This window comes from Pan troglodytes, chromosome 8 (genome assembly GCF_028858775.2).
Source record: "Pan troglodytes isolate AG18354 chromosome 8, NHGRI_mPanTro3-v2.0_pri, whole genome shotgun sequence".
Lineage (NCBI taxonomy): Eukaryota > Metazoa > Chordata > Mammalia > Primates > Hominidae > Pan > Pan troglodytes.
Window position 1 is genome coordinate 114,581,563 of NC_072406.2, and position 25,324 is coordinate 114,606,886.

Sequence of the window (25,324 nt, forward strand, 5' to 3'; positions counted from 1 at the left end):
AAATTGGTTCCAATTGGGAACCACTGCTCTAGGCCAATGGTTTTTTACAGGCTGCATGGTGATTAAAAATGTAGGCTGTAGGTTCTATGGCCTGGGTTTACATTCGGGATTAAGAAAGGCCAGCACTGGGCACGGTGGCTCACACCTGTAATCCCAGCACTTTGGGAGGCCGAGGCAGGCAGATCACCTGAGGTCAGAAGTTTGAGACCAGCTTGGCCAACATGGTCATATTAAAAATATGAAAATTAGCTGGGCACAGTGGCAGGCACCTGTAATCCCAGATACTTGGGAGGCTGAGGCAGGAGAATTGCTTGAACCCAGGAGGCAGAGGTTGCAGTGAGCGGAGATTGAGATTGTGCCTCTGTACTCTAGCCTGGTGACAAAGTGAGACATGATCTCAAAAAAAAAAAAAAAAAAAAAGGCAGAACTTTGGAAAATTGCTTAATCTTTCTGTGGCTCCAAATCCTTATCTGTAAAATGGACAACAAAAGCACATATATTTTGTAAGGTTATTGGGAAGATTAAATAGTTACCATTTGGCAAAGACCTGGCAATTTTCCTCCCAAGTGCAGGTTTTAAACGGAGAAGTGATTAATCAGGATATCTGAGTATGGGCCCTGGAAACTGCACTGTAATAAGCTCCTGGCCTTCTTTTTTTTTTTTTTTTTTGAGACAGTCTTACTCTGTCGCCCAGGCTGGTGCGATCTCAGCTCACTGCAACCTCTACTGCCTGGGTTCAAGCGATTCTCCTGCCTCAGCCTCCTGAGTAGCTGGGATTACAGGCGCCTGCCACCATGCCCGGCTAATTTTTGTAGTTTTTAGTAGAGACGGGATCTCACCATCTTGGCCAGGCTGGTCTTGAACTCCTGACCTTGTGATCCACTTGCCTTGGCCTCCCAAAATGCTGGGATTACAGGTGTGGCGTGAGCCACCGTGCCCAGCCAAGCTCCTGGCCTTCTTATTCACTTGACAGTTTTGAGAATCTTTGATTTCAGGGATGTTGAGAGCTGCTCCTGTCATCTGGAGTTGAGTCTCACCCATGGGCTACAGTGTACACAGGAGTGGGACCTTCTGTTCTTGAACTTAGGCTGTGGTGTGATCACCCTTTTCTCTGCATCCACCTGACAGGCTGGGACTTGGGCTATGCCCTGGACAAGGCTGGCTGGTGCAATGATGCCCTCTAGAGGATGGATCAGGCCCAGTCACCACCTCAGATTCAGGGCCTGCTGCTCTTCCTCTTTCCACTTGGCCCTGGTGACAGACAGATAGAGGCCCAGCTGATGTGTCTATCGGAACGACTTTATTTCAGTACACTGGGCCCCACCAGGCAATGTGGTTTGTGCGAGGCTGTGCGAGGGACAGGCTTGGGCTAAGAGAAGGGAGGTGAGTTGGTTAAGCGCACTGCAGTCCGCGGGGCGCTACGTTGCTTTCACACATACCTGCTGCTGTGGCCCACACCTGGCAGGGGCCTTTGGTCATAGGACGGCGTGGGGGAGAATACTGTGTGAAGTCTGGGATTGGGGTGGGTCTTGGTGTCACAGGTGAGGGTGCCGGTGAAGACAGGCTGGCCCCAGCTTTGCACCATCTAGGCTGAAGGCCTTTGGACCACTCCTAGGAGTCAGGCCTGGCTCCATTAGCTCCTGGCACTCTGGTCTGGCCCACTCCCTCCTTAACCAAGCAGGTCCAAGGTCAAGAATGGCACAAGATCAGCCCAGAGGGGGCCTTCCCACCCTCTACAACCTAGTCCCCTGGTCAGCTACAGTGGCAAAAGGCAACTTGGTAAATTGCAGCTTTCTCCAGTCTTAAGGGCACTGGCTCTCCAACACCCCTCCCTTGCTTAGGGGCCTCTGCCAAAGAAAAATTTTACCTCCTGTTTCATAAAATCTAACCAGCAACCAGCCTGTTGATTCCAGGGCAGTGAGCAAGAGGAAAAGGGAGAAAGAGCCTGGTGGGAGTATCTTTGAGTGTAGCTTCCAATCTCAAATGGTCCTGCAACCTGTGGACACTGTCAGCTCACCATCAGCTGGGAGAGGTGGGGCCCTGGAGGCTAAGCTTAGGTGCTGTAAACATTAGTGTAGCAAGGCAGGAGGCAGCAAGCTCCCTCTCTCCAGCCCCTAACTGAACAAACACTTCAATAAATAAAACGGTTTGAAGATGGCATTGCAACAAGAACAGATGGAAAGCGAGGTCCTGGAACCAGCAGGTGCCTTAAACTCTCCCAAGGCCCCCGAAAGGGGACTGGGCTGGGAACATTAACTCTGCAGCCATTCAGAGGGAGGACTGCTCCTGCCCTCCTCCAGTAGCCGGTGTGGTCCTGTTCCCTGGTGAACATGAGGGCCTCCTGCTCTCTCCTGACTCCAGTCTCTGTAATAGCTCTTGGGGTGCTTTTCCAGCCTCCCAAACCAAAATGGCAACAAAACCAGACAGAACTCAACCCCAGTCCCAGTCCTCAGTGTGCAGTCAGGAGGCATTGATAGTGGAGGCAGCAGCTGCCTGGGGCCTCAGGGCACCCTGGGGGTGGGGGTGAGGGTGGGGCCAGCCCAGCCTAGGATGGTCAGCAGCAAGGTCTCCCGGGGGATGGCTTACCTCCCTCTGTCTCCCTGTGGTAGTAAACGGAGTCCCCCACAGCCAGCCAGAGGCCACCTGAGGAGGGAGCACAGCCTCTGCCAGCGCTCTTCCCTGTCAGGAGCCAGTTAGTGGTCAACCCCAGGCCTCAGGCCATCACCACTGCGGGTAGTTCATCGTCCTTTCTGGGCCCAGGGTCCCAGGGCCACACGGCACTCGCATGTGCGCACACACTCATATCCACACACGCACTCACACACAGGCAGTTCCTCGCAAACACTCCGACTCAAGAAAGCGAGTTTTAAAGTGGAGTTAACTTCAGAGAGAGGTGAAGATGATGTCCCGACATTAGAAGGTTTTTCTGTGGATGGATCGGGCACCGTCTTCCTCATATTCCTTTTTGGAGACCCACATCTTCTTAAAGGTGTCCAGGGAGGCAAGGATGGAGCCCCTGGAGGGAGGAAACCCAGAGGAACCGTGTGAGAGAGAAGTGGCTGTGTGTGGAGCCTACCAGTCCCCTGGGGCCAAACCAAATCAGGCTTTTCTTTAGAGGGTGCTGAGGGGTTATCAGTGCCATCACTTCCTGTTCTGTTCTTACTCCTGGAAGAGCTACTCACCCAATCCACGTGGAATACAGTCTCTCCTGAGGTGCAGATATCTGCAAAGGTGGGGGAAAGAGGAATCTGAGACTTCCAGCCCTCCCGCTCCCTTTCCCTACAATGCTCCTCTTTCTGCCCATGGCAGGGGATACATTTTACACAAGCCTGAAGCTCTGGCCTCTCTGGAGGGCACTGTGGCCAGCCTGCCACTCATCTGGGGAAGCAGGTTTCCAGTCCCCACAGGTCCCAGGGAAGCTGGGACTATTGGGGGGGGCAGGGAGAAGCAGACTCCATGGCAAGAACTGTACTCCTTCCTTTAGGATCCCCGCTCTCCTCAGACAGCCAACCTCCTTCACCTATCACTAAGGTGTCAGACTGTGTGACAGGGGAGCCACCTGGGCAGGGGGCACAGCAACAGTAAGTCAGTCTCCTCTTAAGATTATAGTTTCCCTGAAAGATCACGCAGGGGGCCCTCTACCTAGTACCCTGCCTCATCTGGGTATTAGAACTGCCTGCCTTTGGTGTGAAGAGGGAGAATGAGAACTCAGCCTCCCTGTGGCTGACCTAGACCTCAGGGTCAGTGTACAGGCTGGGAACCTGGCGCTGCTTGTAGAGCCACGGCTGCTTGAAGAGCTTGGGCAAAGCTAGAGGGAAGCTACGCCAGGTGGCACTCTGTCCATGGAAGCCTAGTTCCACCCAGGCCAGGCCCCACCATGCTCCTACCCTGATCTTCACATCTTTTGGAGCTAGTTTCTTCACTTCACTCAGGAGCCTGTCACCAAAACCTGAATGGACAAAGAGGAGAACTTCAAGTCAATTCTCAGGGTGCCTGGAGCCAGCAGGAGCTGAACACTTCCAGGGGAAGGGCTCCAAGAGAAGAGACAAACCTTTGAACAGGGTAGAGCCTCCTGAGAGGACAATGTTGGAGAAAAGCGTGCGCCGCAGGTCCATGTCTGACTTCTGAATGGCGAACACCAGGACCTCGTGGATGCCTTCACTCTCCTCTCCAATCAAATCTGGCCTGAAGAGCAACTCAGGGGCCCGGAATCGGGAAGGACCAATCTGCAGGTAGTAGGGCCAGCTGAAGAGGTCGGAGCTGGGACCAAGGTCCCTTTGGGAGTGGGAATGGAAGACGCCCCTCTGCACGTCACTTAGTAACTGGGTGGCTATGAAGGCCAGGCTCAAGACAGACTCTACATGTCAAGGGCTTAAAGGAACAAAGATAGGCCTCCTGGAAACTAGTGAGGGGAGGCTCCTATATTTCCTTCTCGCTCTGGCATTTTCCAGCCAAGAGGTCTTTGGCATCAGTACATGGATTTATTTGCTCATGGAAACGTCTTCCTAGCAATGGGGGTTCAAGGGAGTGGTAACTCACCCTACACTGCACCTAGGTGTGGTGAAGGATGGCACTAACCATCCCACTTCCTAATCTCATACTGATGTGGGACAATCCCTTAGGAGCTTCCTCCCCTCTAGCGGGAGGGAGCAAAGTTCTGGCTGCCTCCTCTGCAGGAGACAGGGCCACTCATGCTCAGGAGCTCTGCTGCTCCAGAGAGAGGGTGTAAGGCTGGGGTGTCCAATCTTTTGGCTTCCCTGGGCCACATTGGAAGAAGAATTGTCTTGGGCCACACATAATATACACTAACACTAATGACAGCTGCTGAGCTAAAAAAAAAAAAAACTGCAAAAGAATCTCATAATGTTTTAAGAAAGTTTACGACTTTGTGTTGGGCCTTACTGAAAGCCATCCTGGGCCACGTGCAGCCCATGGGCCAGGGGTTGGACAAGCTTGGTGTAAAGGGACTGGCCTGCCAGACTCCAGACCCTGATGGAGAATTCTGGTTGGGCCCAGAGCTTTTGTGGACCTAAGGGGACCGAAGAAAGAAGGCAGGCCACCTACCTCAATGGTGCTGCCATCAGGCAGGTAGTACTGAGCTTTCTCTGTCTCTAGCGTCTCATCCTTTTGGGGGTTTATGGATAGGTAACAGGCTCTCTGCAGATCCAAGCAAGACAGTCAGGCTGGCAGGAAATCTGGTGCACATCCAGTCAAAGGCCCAGGGGAGGAATGTGCTGCTGCACAAACCTGTCTAAACGTTGTGATGGCCCCAATGGTCACTATAGATGCTGCCCAGAAGCAGGGGCAGTGAGGTCTCTGTTGGCCTTCACTGGGTGGCATTTAGCATATGAGTTCTTAACCGCTCCACCTTCCTGATGGGCAAGCTTGGAAACTTGGCCCCTGGATCCTAGGTCTGAGACCACAACCTAAGTTCAGCCCAGGCCCAGGCATCTTTCTCCTTCTACCACTCATATGGTTCTGGTCCTACCCAGCTCGAGTTTTCCCTATAGCCACAGGTGGCAGGAGGTTTCAGTTTACTTACAAAGACAAATGTTTTAAATGTATTATGACTTCTTCAAGGATGTTAAAAAAATAAAAATAAAAAAACCAGGAGTGGGCGCGGTAGCTCATGCTGCAATTCTAGCACTTTGGGAGGCTGAGGCGGGCAGATCACTTGTGGTCAGGAGTTTGAGACCAGCCTGATCAACATGGTGAAACCATGTCTCTGCTAAAAATACAAAAATTAGTGGGGTGTGGTGGCAGGCACCTATAATCCCAGCTACTTGGGAGGCTGAGGCAGGATTCAAGTGATTGCTTGAACCCGGGAGGCAGAGGTTACAGTGAGCCGAGATCACACCATTGCACTGCAGCCTGGGCGACAAAGCGAGACTCCATCTCAGAAACAAAACAAAATGAAACAAAACCAAACCCTATGTAATTTGCATATAAGGTATAAAAAACATACTGAGCCCCTATGTAGCCAACACCCAACTGAAGAAATGGAAGCAGCTCCCTTTCCCCCAACAAGATGGCAGCACGTCAGGAAGGCGAATCTGTCAGTGTGACGTAGGGGAGACCTGGCTGGGAAGAGCAAGGCCTCACCAGGGACCCCCAGGCAGGTGCTTTGCCTGGCTTCACTGGCAGGTCACCAAGGTCCTGGGTGCTATGCTCCCAACCCCCACTCCATCCCTAGGCCCAGGGGGCAGCACTTACTTCTTTTATGGCCTTGACAATCTCAAACTCAGAGGATGAGTGGAAGTCGTAGCCCTCCTTACGCAGGTAGAGGCGCAGGAAGCGAGAGACGTCCCGGCCCGCGATGTCGATGCGCATGATGGAGTGGGGCATGGCAAAGCCCTCATAGATGGGCACAGCATGGGTGACTCCATCCCCAGAATCCAGCACCACCCCTGTGGTCCTGCCTGTAGCATAACTGAAGCAAAGGGGCAAACCGTCACTCAGCACTGCCTCCTCACGCTGGGAAGAAATATACTTCTTTATTTAGGGTTCAATGTCAGCTAAACTAAAGCTTGGGCCTGCCTCTCTCCAGGGTCTGTAGAATGGACTGGGTACTAAGGAAGCCCGGGTGTTGGAGCAAGCCATGAAATACCTGAATGGAAGGAGCTGATCTTCTCCAAGTTCCCTCCCCGTACCCAGAAGAGCAGGCCTTCCTGTCTGAGATGGCCTGGCCTTCAGCTGCTTCAGAGACCCAGCCTAGGGGCCAGTTTTAACTCTCTAGACAAAAGGCAAAAACCCTCAAATGTCAACAGGGGCCAGGCAGGAAAAGTAAGAGTAAAGAAAAATAAGAATATTTTTCACTTCCATAAAAAACAAAGGCAGGAGAAGACCCCGCTTTACTGGTTTGAGAGCCCGGGGACCTTTGTCAGCCTCCCTCCAAAAAAAGGCAAGTGAGGCAACTGACCCCCTGCTTCAGTGCGGAGAGGCCAACAGAGCATGGACACGCTGTGGGGAGGGTGGGCTTGCCAGCCCCATCTCAAGTGGCAGCCGCTCTTCAGCTCCAGCTGATTTTTGCCCTGTGGGAATGTGTGCCCGACATTCCCAGATCTTCCCATTTTTTTCAGAGAAGCCAAAAATTTGGGTTTTGATGGGACACCTCTTGATTTTTAAATGCTGGCTCACAGTTTGTTAATGGGGTCAAATAAATCCCACGTGTAGGTCACTTGTGGATAATCTCTGCCGTAGACCTCACTCTGGTGTGAGGTGGGGTAGGAGTGTGACAGGAGCCATGGGGGATGGGAACAAGGACTGTGGTGGCATTCGGATCATGGTTGTCTCACAGCCTGGCAGAGCAGCTGGCCACAGTAAGTGCTGAATAATAAGTGGACACATTACGGGGGCCTCCGGGAAGAGCTGCTGCAGCATGTGGCTGCCTCGGCAGGCCCAGCCAAGGCCTTGGGGACCAAACCCACTAGGAGTCCTGACACTGGGATATGGTCAATAGCAGCCACATGTCCTCCTTTGCTTTCAACTACGAAGCCTCAGTGCTCAGTTTCAGCAAAAGCCTCTCTCTCTTTCCCACCATCTTTAACCTTTCCCTAGCAGAGGGGGCTCAAGTTACTCTGAACCATTCCAGAGGAGAGCCAGCCTCAGCTGTGCCAAAGGACTGCTTTCCCCGCAGGGGCCGGGCTAGCCAGCTGCTACTCACAGGCTGAGTACAGCTTGCATGGAGATGAAAAGAGCGGGCACATTGAAGGTCTCGAAGAAAACTTCGGCAGCTCGTTCTCGGTTTTTTCGTGGGTTTAAAGGCGCCTCAGTCAGGAGCACAGGATGCTGGTGAAAGGAGCCCGGGAGACAATGAGGCCAAGGCCAGATTTCCATCTTCATTAGTCTTAGGGGAGAAGACCCTGCCTTGCTGGTTTGAGAGCCCGGGGACTTCAGTCAGCCTCCCTCCAAAAAAAGGCAAGCTGTGCCTGTCAACTATCCCTGCCCAAGTAGTTTTCTCAACTTTTCAAGTTAATGCCCACTTTAAAATTTCATTCTGTCCTCAGCTGTGCCCCCCAACTCCCCTCCTTGTCCTCCAAGATTGTTATACAGGCCCCTGTGTCTACTGTGTATCTCCAACTGTCAAGAAGATTTTGTGAAACTCTAAATTCCTGCCGCAGACCAGTTCCAGTCTGTGACCTGTTAGGAACCAGGCCGCACAGCAGGAGGTGAATGGCAGGTAAGCGAGCATTATTGTCTGAGCTCCACCTCCCATCAGATCATCCGAGGCACTAGATTCTCATAGGAGTGTGAACCCTACTGTGAACTGAGCATGTGAGGGATCTAGGTTGGGCACTCCTTATGAGAATTGAATGCCTGATGATCAGAGGTGGAACAGCTTCATCCTGAAACTATCTGGCCACCCCAAACCCCGACCCCCATGGAAAAACTGTCTTCCAAGAAACTAGTCCCTGGTGCCAAAAAGGTTGGGGACCACTGCTTTAAAAAAACTGTCTGAAAACAGCCGGGCATGGTGGCTCACACCTGTAATCCCAGCACCTTGGGAGGCTGAGGCGTGCGGATCATCTGAGGTCGGGAGTTCGAGACCAGCCTGACCAACATGGAGAAACCCCGTCTCTACTAAAAATACAAAATTAGCCGGGCTTGGTGGTGGTGCATGCCTGTAATCCCAGCTACTCAGGAAGGCTGAGGCAGGAGAATCGCTTGAACCTGGGAGGCAGAGGTTGCGGTGAGCCGAGATTGCGCCATTGCACTCTAGCCTAGGCCACAAGAGCGAAACTCCATCTCAAAAAAGCAAACAAACAAAAAAAACCAAAACTGAAAACATCCCACCTGCACCTGGAAATTGATACACCTAGTCTGCACCTCTCTGCATTTTCTTTCTTTCTTTTTTTTTTTTTTGAGACAGGGTCTCACTCTGTCACCAGGCTGCGAGTTCAGTGGTGCGATCTTGGCTTACTGCAACCTCGATGCCCCCAGGCTCAAGCAGTCCTCCCACCTCATCATTTCAAGTAGCTGGGACTACAGGCACGCACCACTGTACCCGGCTATTTATTTTTTCATATTTTTAGTAGAGGTGGTGTTTCGCCATGCTGCCCAACTTGGTCTCAAACTCCTGAGCTCAAGAGATCCACCCGAAGTGCTGGGATTACAGGCATGACCCACAGTGACCAGCCTCCCTTTACATTTTTGAATGGAGAGTTACTTCCTTACAAGTTAATAAGCACAGGCTGCACAAGGTGGCTCACGCCTGTAATCCCAGCACTTTGAGAGGTGGAGGCGGATAGATTGCCTGAACCCAGGAGTTCGAGACCAGCCTGAGAAACATGGCAAAACCTTGTCTCTACAAAAAATACAAAATTTGCCAGGTGCCATGGCTCATGCTGTAATCCCAGCTACTTGGGAAGCTGAGGCAGGAGAATCATTTGAATCCGGGAGGCAGAGGTTGCAGTGAGCCTAGATCACGCCATTGCACTCCAGCCTGGCCAACAAGAGCAAAACCCCACCACACACACACACACACAATTAGCCGGGCATGGGGGGGGGGGGTGCTGAGATGGGAGGATTACTTGAGCCCAGGAGGTCGAGGCTGCAGTGAGCTATTGCACTCCAGTCTGGGTGAAAGAAGTTAATGAGCACAGGCTTTGAATTCTAAAAGACATAGGTTTGAATTCCATCTCTACCCTTTGTTCACTTGGTGACCTTGGAAATACCACTTGGCTTTTCTTTTTTTTTTTTTTGAGACGGAGTCTCACTCTGTCACCCAGGCTGAAGTGCAGTGGCACAATCTCGGCTCGCTGCAAGTTCCGCCTCCTGGGCTCACGCCATTCTCCTGCCTCAGCCTCCGGAGTAGCTGGGACTACAGGCGCCCGCCACCACGCCCGGAGAATTTTTTGTATTTTTAGTGGAGACAAGGTTTCACCGTGTTAGCCAGGATGGTCTCGATCTCCTGACCTCGTGATCCACCTGCCTCGGCCTCCCAAAGTGCTGGGATTACAGGTGTGAGCCACCGCGCCCGGCCACGACTTGGCTTTTCTGAACTTGTTCCCTTGTTTGTAAAATGAGATAATACTACCTATATCTCATAGGAATGGTGTTAAGATTAAATCTGAATATGCCTGAAAATCAAATGGCTCCAGCACTCTTGGCAGTGATCATCGTCCTCCTCATCATCTCTAGGGTAGGAGTTTGACACAGCTTTGCATACCCTACAGGAGTGCCCTACACACAGGATCCTCACCTCCTCTGAGAAAGTCTGCAGCTGGTCCTTAGAATAGACATATTGCCAAATGCGTTCCATGTCGTTCCAATCCTTGACGATGCCATGCTCCATGGGATAGCGGATTGAAAGCAGCCCTCGGTGCTCCTGGGAAAAGAGAACAGGACTTACGACTGCAGTCAGGCTCCACCCAGGACCCTGCTCTCCCAAGACTAAGCAGTGCAAGCTGAATCCCTTGCAAAGAAGCCTCAGCTTCCTGAGCTCCCACCCTGCTGTCCTTGCCCAGGGCTAAGGGTGGGCACTCATTCTCCAAGGCTAAATACTGTTTGCTGCAAACTGCCCTCATTCCCGAGGAGCCGGCAAAGCAGGGGCTTCTGCATTTCCATGGCCCCTCAGGTGCCTCTAGGGCAAGTGGCAGGAGGCATCTTCCTCATTGCCTGGTTCCAGGACACAATCTCCTGGCTCCCACCTCTGGGCCTCAGCACTTGAAGCCAAGGATGGCAACAGCGATTCTGCTATCTGCTTACAAGAGGCTGCATGAGGGCTCTGACAAAGCTGTGTGAATTAACTCATCCCTAGGGTACCCCAGCCAGGATCTCCCCACTGAATATTTTTTGTGAAAAAAATAATAAACACAGTAAATTTGATCACTGACAAGGCAGTGACAGGATGCAGAAGACAACAGCCCTGTTTCCTAGACTGGTCTCAGTGTGTCCCAAAGTGAGGTCCCAGGTATTTTCTTCTCCAAGACCACAGGCTGTTCCGGGGAAAAATAAACCACCTAAGCCTAGGATGAGAGAATCAAAAAGGAGATTTTCAGAGAAAGTTGCCCCTTTTACTTATGGGTATGTCCAAATGTTAGGACATGTTCCATGTGGTGAATAATGAAGGTCCTCTGCTGGCTTAAGGCTTGTTCTGTAGGCCTGGGAATTACCTCAGCTTTGGGGCCAATGAAGATGTCGCCTTCAAGGGCTCCTGCCATGACACGAACGTGCTTGGGTCGGCCCACACTAGAAAAGACAGTGAGGAGGACCATCATTTTTCATTTCATGACAGAACACAGGAAGGATGTATAGATGTACATACACACTCAAATTCTACTGAGATTATCTTCGAGGAGTGAAGTCACAGTTGATTTTGATTTTCTTCTTTATACTTTTCTGTATTTTCCACAATTTCTAAAATGAACATGTATTATTTATATATTATTTCATATTTTATATTTATTATAAATTATGAAAACAAATTTTTAGAGTATTCAATACCTCTAGTTCTTCTCTTTCTGCAGTGTATGAACAGACCAAGAAAGATGAGGAAATGAGAATTTCTAAAGGAGTGATTAACTCAAAACATTTTAGTGTCCTTAGTCCCCTTCCCAGGACCTCTAAGTAAAACTGATGCTGGGCTGGGCTCGGTGGCTCACGCCTATAATCCCAGCACTTTGGGAGGCTGAGGCAGGTGGATCATTTGAGGTCAAGAGTTTGAGACCAGCCTGGCCAACATGGTGAAACCCCATCTCTACTAAAAATACAAACATTAGCTGGGTGTGATGGCACATGCCTATAATCCCAGCTACTTGGGAGGCTGAGGCACGAGAATCGCTTGAACCTGCAAGGCAGGAGTTGCAGTGAGCCGAGATTGCGCCACTGCACTCCAGCCTGGGCTACAGAATGAGACTCCGTCTCAGAAAACAAAAAAAACTGTGATGCTATAGATCGGACAGATAGCCTCTTCCTTTCCCTCCCCCTTTAAGCCCTTCCTGTAAGCCTCTGTGCTCTTCTCCTGCCTGCAGTCTCTCTATCTTAGGAAAGTTCTGAGAAACTCCTCATTAAGATGGTAGAAGGGCTGTAATCCCAGCACTTTGGGAGGCCGAGGCAGGCAGACCATGAGGTCAGGAGATCAAGACCATCCTGGCTAATACGGTGAAATCCCATCTCTACTAAAAATACAAAAAAATTAGCCAGGCACGGTGGCGGGCACCTGTAGTCCCAGCTACTCGGGAGGCTGAGGCAGAATGGTGTGAACCCGGGAGGCGGAGCTTGCAGTAAGCCAAGATCACACCACTGCACTCCAGCCTGGGCAACACAGCGAGACTCCGTCTCAAAAAAAAAAAAAAAAAAAAAAAAAAAAAGATGGTAGATGGGTTAAATGTTAATCCCCAGCCTGGGTGATAGGAGAATTTTAAAAGGAGGGCTCCACCAAGAGGCAATCCTCCAAAGCAATAAGTTACCAATGATAAAATTTGTTAGCATCAGATAAAATTGGATTTTAAAAAAGAGGCCTCTTATCTGTGTCTCTCAAATTGTACCATGTAGACAACTGTTTTCCTTTGTTGACTCCAAACCCGGCTCCTGTCCCTTATAGGGCTGGGCCTGTAACAAAGCTGATGAGCCTCCAAAACGTCTAAGCTACAGAATGACTTACTAGTTTGGAAAGCAGTATTTGGGAATCTGATCACCAGCAAAACCAGCTTTAATCACACCGGATCCCTGAGGAAAGAGGAGAGAGAATGAGGAGTCAGAACTATCACAAATACAAAAGGAAAAATACATTATATGGTACCATTTTTATTTAAGAAAAGAAAGCGGCCGGGCGCAGTGGCTCACACTTGTAATCCCAACACTTTGGGAGGCAGAGGCAGGCGGATCACTTGAGGTCAGGAGTTTGAGACCAGCCTAGCCACCATGGTGAAACCCTGTCTCTAGTAAAAATACAACAATTAGCCGGGCATGTTGGCAGGCACCTGTAGTTCCAGCTACTTGGGAGGCTGAGGTGGGAGAATCACTTGAATCTGGGAGGCAGAGGTTGCAGTGAGCCAAGATTGTGCCACTGCACTCCAGCCTGGGTGACAGACTCTGTCTCACAGGAAAAAAAAAAAAAAACAAAACTAATATTTGTATATAATATATACATTTATTTGAACCTAGAAAAAGGTAAATGCACACCAAAAGAAGGGAAGTGGAAATAGGATGGTGAGGAGGATTCTCACTGTATACACAACCGTATGTGTGATTTTTCTGTAGTCTCTGACTTTTCTACATTGAACATGTTTTGCTTTGGGAATTAAAAACACTAGTAATAAAGGGAAGAAAAAGACAGAAAACCTGGGGAAAGAAGAAAGTACCTAGAAGCATCAAAGCAGCCAAGTTCAGGAACATAAGGTAGGAAAAGCACATGACTCCTTGTTACACCACCCTGGGGTGCTTTTAACCTACTTTCCCAGCTCAGGCCTGAACTCTCCTAGCTTCCAGGGCCTCTGTGACAGACACCGCCATGAGCACTGTCATGCTTGAAATGGACTCCCATGGAACACGTGCTGTCTGGTTCTTATTGCAAGGGCAGAGCACGATGCTTTGGGAGATTTTTGTTGTTGTTTTCTTTTTAACTATGCTTTCCTTTTACTCCTTGGTCTCCTGATGGTAAAGAGAAGCAAAGACTAAAGCCTACTCTGAGAATAGAAGAGAACCACAGTCCTGCTGCTCCAACACTTGGTATGTCGAGTTAGGTGTCCAGAAAAGAATCTGAGTTCTCCCAGCATCTCACGTACCACCCAGGGCCCAATCAATGTAAACAGTGACTCTAGACACAGAGACCAACCCTGTGCAGGACAGATGTCAAGGCTTAGTATTGCTTGTAGATACACCCTGTCCTCTTCCTTTTTTTTGAGATGGAGTCTCGCTCTGTCGCCCAGGCTGGAGTGCAGTGGTGCAATCTGGGCTCACTGCAAGCTCTGCCTCCCAGGTTCACGCCATTCTCCTGCCTCAGCCTCCTGAGTAGCTGGGACTACAGGTGCCCACCAGCATGCCTGGCTAATTTTTTTTTTTTTTTTTTTAGTAGAGACAGGGTTTCACCGTGTTAGCCAGGATGATCTCGATCTCCTGACCTCGTGATCCACCCGCCTTGGCCTCCCAAAGTGCTGGGATTATAGGCGTGAGCCACCGTGCTCGGCCTTTTTTTTTTTTTTTTTGAGACAGAATCTCGGTCTGTCACCCAGGCTGGAGTGTGGTGGCACAATCTCAGCTCACTGCAACCTCCACCTCCTGGGTTCAAGCGATTCTCCTGCCTCAGCCTCCTGAATAGCTGGGATTACAGGCGCGCACCACCATGCCTGGCTAATTTTTGTATTTTTAGTGGAGATGAGGTTTCACCGTGTTGGTCAGGCTGGTCTCGAACTCCTGACCTTGTGATCCACCTGCCTCGGCCTCCCAAAGTGCTGGGATTACAGGCATGAACCACCGCGCCTGGCCTCTTCTTCCTTCTTAACTCTTCTACCACCACACCTGATACCCTCACCTTTCTAACCCAACATGGTTTGCAGCTGCACCCGTAGCTGGGGCAAGCCTTTTCCTGCTGCCTGTTGACCACTCTCCTGGGGTGGAGTGTGGTATTTACTGACCTCATTCTACAAGCACTGAACACACCTGGAGACTCTAAGTAGCCAAGGTTATCTGCACCAAAGGCTTCCCAGCAACATGCCTGCTTCCCTCCTTGACTCTCTTATTCCTGCTCTTCTGCAGGAAGAGGGGGAGTGAGACTGGCCATCTGGTGCTTGCCTTTGGCAAGACAGAGGTTGGTGGAGGAAGCAAGTGGTTGAAGGAAGCCAGGCGTGGTGGCTCACGCCTGTAATCCCAGCACTGTGGGAGGCCGAAGCGGGGCAGATCACATGAGGCCAGGGAGTTCAAGGCCAGCCTGGCCAACATGGCAAAACACTGTCTTTACTACAAATACAAAAATTAGCCAGGTGTGCTACACGTCTGTAATCCCAGCTACTCAGGGAGGCTGAGGCAGGAGAATCACTTGAACCCAGGAGGTGGAGGTTGCAGTGAGCCAAGATCGCACCACTGCACTCTAGCCAGGGAGACAGAGTGAGACTCCACCTCAAAAAAAAAAAAAAAAAAAAAAAGAAGTGGTTGAAGGGCAGAGAAAGTGGTATGAGAGGAGAGCAGGGCAGCCAGTTCTCTAAGGGAGCAGGAATCTTTGCCAACAGAAGAGAGTGAAAACAGAAGACAATGTGCAAACTCATTGGACTGGGCAGTACAACAAGGAGCCTGGAAAAGGTGCAGCTGTCAAGTGAGCTGAAAGACTGGGAAGGAGGGGCAATTTGCCTACAAACCCAAGGGCTCTGAGAGCAAGGCACGGACAGGCAAGAAGGGAACTCCTAGAACTTGTTTGCTCAGGCTTCCAATGATTGCTCACTGCCTTCATCTGGGTGTGGTGATGCCAACAGACTAATTGGGTCTCCCGGCAGAGGTTAAAAACAAGAGAGGATGAGATCTGTCCTTCAGACCCTGGATATTTTTAAGAGATTATTTTCCTGGGTATTTTATTTTTAGTTTACTAGCAAAAGGACTAGAGTCTGGGTAAACAGGCAGATTATGAAGTCAGATTTGTTTTTTCTTCTCTGTCCTTCCTAGCAAAGAGTATAAAAAGCCCAGTTCAAATATCATCACCTTCCTCCTGAAGAAACATCCCCAGTTGGAATGAATGATCATCTTCCTATTATCTCACAGCAAATTTCCATTACCTGTACCACGAGGTGGCATGCACTTCATTCTGCTTTTTATTACAATGTAAGGTTTCCACTTTCATCTCTTTTCAGTTGAAGTTCCTTAAGGCTAAAATACATTTCGGCAGTATCTGGCATTTGCTGGGTACTCAACAGATGCTGGCTGAGTAAAATTAAAATCAAGTGCAAATGACTGGCAGATAGAACCTAAAGTATGGAACCTGAATGACCAGCTGAAATGACAGAAGCCCCAGGCAGAGGCGGTTCAGGAAAGGGGAAAGCAGCACTGGGAGTGATGCACAAGGTGGAACCAGACCCAGCGTGTCCTTGCAGCCCCCAAGCAGGCCTGCCATGCCAGTCATAGGGTGATGAATCAGTGGAGAATGAGGAGCAGCTGAGCTGCCTCAATTCTGCTCAAGCCACACAAATTCTGCTCAAGAGCATACAAAAGGGTTATGTCCATTTCTTTAACAGTATTTACAACTAGGAACTGTGTACCTGGCAAATAAGCTGCCACTGTCTTTGTTATTCACTCTGGCAAGGCCAAATGAAAAAATGCCTGGTAGAGGCTTCTTGAGTAGTCTTGGCTGGGTGTGGTAACTCATGCCTATAATCCAAGCACTTAGGAAGGCCGAGGCACGCAAATCACTTTGAGGCCAGGAGTTTGAGACCAGCCTGGCCAAAATGGAGAAACCCCATCACTACAAAAAATACCAAAAAATTAGCCAGGCATGGTGATGCGTGCCTGTACTCCTAGCTACTTGGGAGGCTGAGCTAGGAAGACTGCCTGAGCCCGGGAGGTCGAGACCAGCCTGCACAACATGGCGAAACCCCGTCTCTACAAAAAATACAAAAATTAGCTGGGCATGGTGGTTGTGTGCCTGTGGTCCCAGCTACTCAGGAGGCGGAGGTTGGAGGATCACTTGAGTCTGGGAGGTCAAGGCTGCAGCAAGCTGTAATTGCACTGCTGCACTCCAGCCTGGATGACAGAGTAAGATAAGACCCTGTCTCAAAACCAACCAACCAACCAAACAAACAAACAAAAAGTATGGCTGGGTGCGGTGGCCCATGCCTGTCACCCCATCACTTTGGAAGGCAGATGAGGGAGGATTGCTTGAGGCCAAGAGTTCGAGAGACCAGCCTGGGCAACATGGCAAAACGCTGTCTCTACAAAATATTTATTTTAATTTTAATTTTAATTTTTTTGAGATGGAGTCTGGCTCTGTCACCCACCTAGAGTGCAGTGGCACAATCTCGGCTCACTGTAACCTCCGCCTCCTGGATTTAAGCGATAGTCCTGTCTCAGACTCCTGAGTAGTTGTTGTTACAGGCGTGCGCCACCACACCCGGCTAATTTTTGTATTTTTAGTGTAGAGGGGGTTTCACCATGTTGGCCAGGCTGGTCTCGAACTCCTGATCTCAAGTGATCCACCCGCCTTGGCCTCCCAAAGTGCTAGGATTACAGGCATGTGCCACCACACCAGGCCTACAAAATATTTAAAAATTACTCGGGCGTGGTGGTGCGGGTCCATAGTCCTTGCTACTTGGGAGGCTGAGCCCAAGAGGTCAGGGCTGCAGTGAGCTGTGATCTCGCCACTGCACTCCAGATTGGGCGATAGAGTGAGCCTCTGCCTCAAAAAATATATATAAAAAATTCAAAATAAGGCCAGGCGCAGTAGCTCACACCTGTAATCCCAGCATTTTGCGAGGCCAAGGCGGGCAGATCACGAGGTCAGGAGATTGAGACCATCCTGGCTAACACGGTGAAACCCCGTCTCCACTAAAACTACAAAAAATTAGCCGGGTGAAGTGGTGGGCGCCTGTAGTCCCAGCTACTCTGGAGGCTGAGGCCGGAGAATGGCGTGAACCCAGGAGGCGGAGCTTGTAGTGAGCAGACATTGCGCGACTGCACTCCAGCCTGGACGACAGTGCGAGACTCCATCTAAAAAAAGAAAAAAATTAGCCGGGTGTGGTGGCACGCGCCTATAGTCCCAGTACTCGGGAGGCTGAGGCAGGAGAATCTCTTGAACCCACAAGGGGGAGGTTGCAGTGAGCCGAGATTGCGCCACTGCAATTTAGCCTGGGCGACAGAGACAGCCTCCGTCTCAAAATAAATAAATAAATAAATATACAAAAAATTTTTTTTTTTTTGATACGGACTCTTGCTCTGTCGCCCAGGCTGGAGTGCAGTGGTGTGATCTCGGCTCACTGCAAGCTCCGCCTCCCGGGTCCAAAGCCATTCTCCTGCCTCAGCCTCCCAAGTAGCTGGGACCACAGGCGCCTGCCACCACACCTGGCTAATTTTTTTGTATTTTTATTTTATTTTGTTTTTGTTTGAGACGCAGTCTCGCTCCGTTGCCCAGGCTGGAGTCCAGTGGCGAGATCTCGGCTCACTGCAAGTTCCGCCTCCCGGGTTCATGCCATTCTCCTGCCTCAGCCTTCTGCATAGCTGGGACTACAGGTGCCCGCCACCACGCCTGGCTAATTTTTTGTATTTTTAATAAAGATGGGGTTTCACCATGTTAGCCAGGATGGTCTCGATCTCCTGACCTCGATAAATACACAAATTTTTAAAAATCAGAATATCTGGCAACACTAGGCCGGTATTCCTGCATGGGGACAATTGGATAGAAAGGAGAATCAGTTAACATTTTGGTCAGGCATGCTCAATTCAATGCACCTTTCAGATTTCCCAGCCTGGAAGAGGTGCCTTTCAGGCTATTCTCTCTCTTCTCTTTTGAGTATATTTCCATTCCTGCTTGGCCTCTGCAGGCATTGAATTTGAAATCCCTATTCTAGGCATTTGCAGCCACTAATTGGTGATGTTTCTTCTTCCACATGGTATCTGATTTCTTTTTTACCCTCACAGGACTTAGCTCAGTGTGAAGCACATCCTTGGCTTGCAAAATATACATAATTGAACAGTGAAAATATCTTTATAAGTCACCTCTTCTTCACCTTTTCTGTCAAGCTAGGGATGGATTCTTGCTGAAGCTGTACAACCAACAGCCTGAATATCACACTGTAAGTGACAGTGTTAGATAAATACATTGACTTCATTTCCTCAGCTAATTCTAGTGTCCCTAAAAACTTAAGTGAATCAGCATTAGTAGGATCAGAAAAGCTGATAACAAATTGTAAAAGAAAAATTTTTTTAGACAATTAGTGAAATCTGAACATTGACTAGATAACTGATAAGATTAAGGGGTTCTTGTTGATTTGATTAGGCATGATAATAGTATATTGATTATGTTTTTAAATGAGTGTGGGGCTGGGCGTGGTGGCTCACACCTATAATCCTAGCACATTGGGAGGCTGAGGCGGGTGGATCCTTTGAGGCCAGAAGTTCGAGACCAGCCTGGCCAACATGGCAAAACCCCGTCTCTACTAAAAATACAAAAATTAGCTGGGCATGGTGGTGCATGCCTGTAGTCCCAACTACTCGGGAGGCTGAAGCAGGAGAATCGCTTGAGCCACGGAGGTGGAGGTTGCAGTGAGCATCACTGCACTCCAGCCTGGGCCACACAGCAGACTCCATCTCAGGGGGAAAAAAAAAAAAAAAAGAATGTGGGAGAGGGAAATGGGCAGGAATGTAGTTGAAAAGATTGGCCAAGAGTTTGATAACTGTTACAGCTAGGTGAACGTATGGATGTTCCTTACACTATTCCTTCTCCTTTGTATGTTTGAAATTGCTATAATAAAAAGAGATAACAGTAGGATGATAGCACTTAAGTAAACTTTCAAAACACAAACAGCACACTCCCCTGCCAAACTTAAAATGCATATGCACATAAAATCATGGATGGATCTAGGCATGGTGGCTTGCTCCTCCTATACTCCCAGCTACTTGGGAGGCTGAGGCAGGAGGTTTGCTCGAGCTCAGGAGTTTGAGGCTGCAGTGAGCTACGACTGCAGCACTGCACTCTAATCTGGGTGATAGAGTGAGACCTCATCTCTAAAAAAAATTTAAAAACAAATAATAATTAAAAATTAAAAAAATCATAGGTGGAAAGGAGCACAATTTTTTTTTTTTAAAGAGATGGGGGTCTTGCTGTATTGCCCAGGCTGGCCTTGAACAACACAATTCTCCTGACTTATCTTCCTGAGTATAAAAGGAGGACAATTTTATGATGATGGTTGTTTTGCGGGTTATTTGTAAAACAGAGAGAAAGGATAGGGTTGCCAGGCACAGTGGCTCATGCCTGTAATACCAGCACTTTGGGAAGCTGAGGTGGGAGGACTGCTTCAGCCCAGGAGTTCTAGATCAGCCTGGGGAACACAGGGAGACCCCATTTCTACAAAAAAAAAAAAAAAAAAAAAAAAGGCTGAGCAGGTGGTACACGGCTGTAGTCCCAGCTACTTGGGAGGCTGAGGTGGGAGGATTGCTTAAGCTTGGCAAGCTGAGGCTGCAGTGAGCTTTGATTGTGCCACTGAGCCCCAACCTGGGCAACAGAGTGAGACCTTGTCTCAAAAAAAAAAAAGATAGGGTTGTGGAGGGGTACAAAGAGTCTTCAATTATATCTGTAATGTTTTATTTCCTTAAAACATGAAGGTGGATGGGAACACTAAAGCAAAAAAAAAATACTGAAGCAAATATGGCAACATCAATATTTATTAAATCTGGGTAGTAGACACATGCTACCTGGGTGCTTGTTATATGCCACACCGAATTTTTCTGTGTGTTTAAAATATCTCTCTCTCTCTCTCTCTCTTTTTTTAAAGGGGGCTGAAGCAGCACAACATCCAAAGCAAAACAAACAAATGCTTAGCTTATTGTTGAACTTCTGAAGAGCCTGCATTTAGGTCCATATAGTCACAAAGACAGTTTTAAGTTTGACAAGAATGTTGATCCATTTTAGGTTTAGGCAAAACTGTAAACTTAGAGTTTTTTGTTTTTGTTTTTAAATAGGCTGGAGTGAGGTGCACGATCTCACTGCAGCCTCAAACTCCTGGGCTCAAGTGATTCTCCCATCTCAGCCTCCTACAGGTGCATGCCACCAAGCAAGCCTGGCTAATTTTTTTTTTTTTTAAAGTAGAGATGAAGTCTCACTATGTTGCCCAGGCTGGTCTCCAATTCCTGGGCTCAAACGATCTTCCAGCCTTGGCTTTCCAAAATGCTGGAATTACAGGAGTAAGCCACCACATTTGGCCTGGATCTTAGGAAAAATTTGAGTTTCAGAATAAACATGGTATTCTGATCAAAGTGTAGTCCTCAAAATGTGGCCTAGGAGCTGCTCCTATCTTACACTATTCTCTATGTCTTTGGGAAGAAATGACTTATATTTGGTTTTAAAAAATATCTATCATCATAAAGCTTCTTGGGTGATTAAAAAATACCTATCACTTTATTGTTGTCATTAAAGCACACACCTACCTGCCCCTCCATTTTCCTCATTAAATTCTGATGAAATGACTTGATGCCAGAGTAAGATGAAAGAAGTGGTCACAATTGTCTTATGATTGGGAAAGGCTGTGAACTTAATGGGGCTCTTTCCCTGCTTTCTTTCTCCTGCATTCTTTTGATTATACTCTTCTGCCCATAAATAAAGTGTAGCAACATGTTAAGCTATGGAGTTAACATAGCTAGTGATACATTATTCTCATTATATGTACTAAGTTGTCTCAGGTATTTCAAATAATGTTTCCTATACATCTACCATCTTGAAAATAATAAAAACAAAATGACCCCCCAAATGTTAAACAACAAGGACTACCTGAGACCCCACATGTAAAAATGTGGCAGATTTTCAGCAAATACTAATAGGAAAATGACTTAAGTTTCTCCTACTTCACCTTTTGGCAGAAATACTGGCATAATAAAGGACATGTTTTCCCAGAGGGGGAAAAAAAAAGACAAGTCAATTCTTTAAATCTTGAAACTAAAAATGCATCACTGCTGTAATGCATTTCGAAACATACTACCAGGAAAGAGAAAGAAAAAAATTAAGACGCATTAGTGTAAGTGATATTAAAGAAAATGGCCGGAGATGGAACTCCTGCCTAGCAATTCAAGAAGCAAAGGAGCTGGTGGGATAGACAGGTTGTTCCTTCTGCATTGCTGATGAAAACAGGAAATTGAATTTCTATATATTTTTCCTTTTTACAACTAAGAAAAAGGCAGAAGAAGCACAAAGAGCCTGGCTAAAGACAGAAATCATAGTGCTCTCTGAAAATCAACATCAAGAACAAAAAGTCCTACTCAATTATCTGCAGTAACTAACTAGAGAAAACTCCCCATCTTTTCTTTATTTAGGAATATCTTTGTTACTTTGATAGAGATATTCAGTCATTCATCCAATCACCCATCAATCCAATGAAAAAACATTTATTGAGCACACAGAGGTGCCAGACCCTAGGTATACTGTGTGTGTGTGGAGAGAAGTGGGTGAAGTGAGACTAAAGGAATATCATCTTTCTTAAATTTTTTTTCCCAACACCACTAAACCTGTGGGAGAATATCATCTTTTTCCACAAGGATTTAATAGTCTAGTGAGGGAGACAAAAAGATCCTCTCAAAAATGAAGTATCTGGGCTGGGTGTGGTGGCTCATGCTTGTAATCCCAGCACTTTGGGAGGCCAAGGCGGGTGGATCATTTGAGGTCAGGAGTTCAGGACAAGTCTGGCCAATATGGTGAAACCCCATCTCTACTAAAAATACAAAAATTAGGCCGGGCGCGGTGGCTGACGCCTGTAATACCAGCACTTTGGGAGGCCGAGGTGGGCGGATCACGAGGTCAGGAGATCGAGACCATCCTGGTTAACACGGTGAAACCCCATCTCTACTAAAAATACAAAAAATTAGCCGGGCGAGGTGGCGGGCGCCTGTAGTCCCAGCTACTCGGGAGGCTGAGGCAGGAGAATGGCGTGAACCCGGGAGGCGGAGCTTGCAGTGAGCCGAGATCGCGCCACTGCACTCCAGCCTGGGCGACAGTGAGACTCCGTCTCAAAAACAAACAAACAAACAAACAAACAAAAAACAAAAATTAGCCAGGCGTGGTGGTGCACATCTGTAATCCCAGCTACTTGGGAGTCTAGGCTGGAGAATCTCTTGAACCTGGAGGCGGAGGCTGCAGTGAGCTGAGATCGCACAATTGCACTCCAGCCTGGGTGACAAAGCGAGATCCTGTTCCCTCCACCCCCCCACACCAAAAAAAGAGGCGTCTCTGCCAGGCACGGTGGCTCAGGCCTATAATCCCAGCACTTTGGGAGGCCAAGGTAGGGGAATCGCAACAGCCCAGGAGTTTGAGACCAGCCTGGACAACATGGTGAAACCCTTCCTACAAAAAATACAAAAATTAGCCAGGGGTGGTGGCGCGTGCCTGCAGCCCCAGCTACTCGGGAGGCTTAAGTGGGAGGATCACTTGAGCCCAGGAGGTTAAGGCTGCAGTGAGCTGTGATCGCGCCACTGCATTTCAGACTCAGCAACAGAGCGAGACCCTGTCTCCAAAAAAGAAAAAAAGAAAAAAGAAAAGAAAAAAAAATGAGCTGTCTCATTGAGCTCAATCCTGCCCCTTTCTAAGGGGGAATAATAAAAACAAAATACCCATGGAGAGAAGGAAAATTTAATGAAAACAACAACAAAAATATATTGGAAAAAGCAAGCAACTTGGAACTGGATCTTAGTCTGATGACTGGCTCCTCAATTCCTAAACTGGATGGTTTGAAATCTGTTATTTAACATCCCTGCATACACTGGGGATAGTAATTCCTATCTACCTAACAGAGCTGAAGCTTAAACGAGAACATTGTAATACACCTAAGGTCCCAAGAGCTGAATCAACAAAGGGAATCTGACAGAGTCAGCTTACAACAGAGGGAACTGGTAGTTTTGCCTCAATGGAGGGACCTACAAGGGACACAGACAGGGATCAATCTCTGTGGGACCAAAGCTTTGAATCGAAGGCAGAAATGCAGTCGTTTTACAATTTTCTCCTTTCCCCCCAAAATAAGAGCAGTATTTAGATTCTTTCTATTGGTCAATATTGATGCTTCTGCATGGTGGTGCTGGCAAAAGGGATGACGGATAAAGTACTGGATTTAGGGCACCTCTGCTATGTGACCTTGGGCTCACGTTACGTCTTCGCGCTTCAGTTTTCTCATCGGTAACACGAAGATCAAAGTTTCTTTTAAACTATGCGTCCAGTTTTTGTGAGGATCCAACTCGAATGTATGTGAAAACGCCCTGGAAGCGCTAGAGCGCCAGGCAAATATGAAGTTTGGTAATTTTTTCCCCGTAAGAACTAGGCGTTCCAAAGAGGAGGACAACCTCTCTGCTTGCTTTGTCACTCTCCTTTCTTCTCGACCTTTACCAACTTTGTAATTTATAATCACAGTAATAGCTGACATCCTACAGCAGTTTCTGGCACCAGATTCTCGGGCCCCACCCAGATCCACACCACCAAGCCGCAGCGCCGGCTGAGACCGAAGGAAAACTTAGCCGTTCTCCACCCGCGGGCGGGCACTCGCCTTTAGGCCCCACCACCCAGAGTCCTGGAAGCCAATCCCCACAGCCCTGGAGCACTGCCCCGCCCCTTCAAGAGGGAAAACAATATGGCGGCAAGGAAGAATGGCAGGGGCGTGAGCCAATCACCGCAGAGGCCTAGCCTCATCCGGCAAGGCTAAGAGGCGGTATCATTGGCTAAGATGGACAGCCAGAGCAACCAATAGAGCGATCGGAAACGGGGGAGAGGGCGGGCGACGGGAATCTCACACAGCGGTTAAGGCCCCTAGAGCCAAGGGCCCAAGGACTGGCTTGGACTATAACTCTTTCCTTTATCCACTCCAGAGTTCTCCATCCCACTTTTGCTGGCTGGCCGCCTTGCCTGCGGACTATGTGATAAGGGGAGGAAGGAGGCGGCGGTGGCTGAACGCGCCTGACAGGCCGGGCCAGTGACAAAGAGCCGGCGGCTCAGGCTGAACCCCGGGAAGCGATCCTTTCGAGGAGGAGAGCCCAAGTCCCCTTATAGATAGGAAAGACGCAACTCACGTTGTCGATCACGACAGGCTGGTTGGCGATCACATCGTAGGACTCCATGGCAGAGGAATCTCTCCTTCTGGGGAAGGAACTGCCCAGCCGGGTCCGCCGCTAGCGCCACTGACACGCATGCGCAGTCTAGCCGCCGGTTCAGGGCGGCGAGGGAGCGGCCCGACCTCGCCTCTGAAGAACTACAATCCCCAGCAAGCTTTGCGCCTGGGTTAGCGATCTAGCTTGCTTTGCTGCCCGCCTAGTTTAAGACTGGGAGTCGCATTTCCAATGCACAGTACCCTGGGATTTGTGGTCTCCCTAGATTAAACAGCCAGAGACACAGGTTGATGGTCATGTTGCATGCCTGGATCTGTAGTCCCTTTGAAGGAGTTCGCAGTGCATGCTGAGGTATGTAGTCTTCTCGAGTACTTGTCTGTAGTTCGGTTTGGATTGGTCGTAATTCATGGATGTTTGGATTTTGCAGATCAGCCCTGCCACTCCCCCCGACGTTCCCTTAGACAATATAAGGTTCTCATGTTTTTATTTGGGTCTGTAAGACTTTAATAAACATCTCCTAGCACCTCACACTCTAACAAAAAGGAAATGTTAACACACGTACGCGAGAGGACATATTCCTACAACAAAGGAAAACAATTTAAATTGCATAAAATTA

General features: G+C 48.7%; 2 protein-coding genes across 12 annotated transcripts in view; one reads left to right on the plus strand and one right to left on the minus strand.

Annotated features, from left to right (window-relative positions):
- Window positions 1–1,278: 1,278 nt before the first annotated feature.
- Window positions 1,279–24,807, minus strand: ACTR1A (actin related protein 1A). Its single transcript, XM_024346571.2, has 11 exons — window positions 24,673–24,807; window positions 12,605–12,669; window positions 11,115–11,190; window positions 10,202–10,327; window positions 7,664–7,788; window positions 6,214–6,430; window positions 5,065–5,157; window positions 4,052–4,226; window positions 3,888–3,949; window positions 3,183–3,223; window positions 1,279–3,016 (listed from the first exon to the last, which is right to left on the minus strand). The coding sequence occupies exons 1-11, from the start codon at window positions 24,718–24,720 to the stop codon at window positions 2,914–2,916; spliced, it is 1,131 nt and encodes a 376-aa protein (XP_024202339.1). The 5' UTR covers window positions 24,721–24,807; the 3' UTR covers window positions 1,279–2,913.
- SUFU (SUFU negative regulator of hedgehog signaling) overlaps window positions 24,362–25,324 on the plus strand; it is a 126,452-nt gene continuing 125,489 nt past the window's right edge. For 5 of the 11 annotated variants that reach the window (XR_010146703.1, XR_010146699.1, XR_010146701.1 and 2 more), the window contains exon 1: window positions 24,973–25,059. Coding sequence is in view for 1 of the 11 variants with exons in the window: in XM_054660470.1 (XP_054516445.1) it covers window positions 25,052–25,059 (8 nt within the window). In the remaining 10 variants the exon portion in view is untranslated. Of the gene's footprint in view, window positions 25,060–25,324 lie in introns of all 11 variants that reach the window. The other 6 variants (XM_063781127.1, XM_063781129.1, XM_054660470.1 and 3 more) reach the window with 5 other exon arrangements.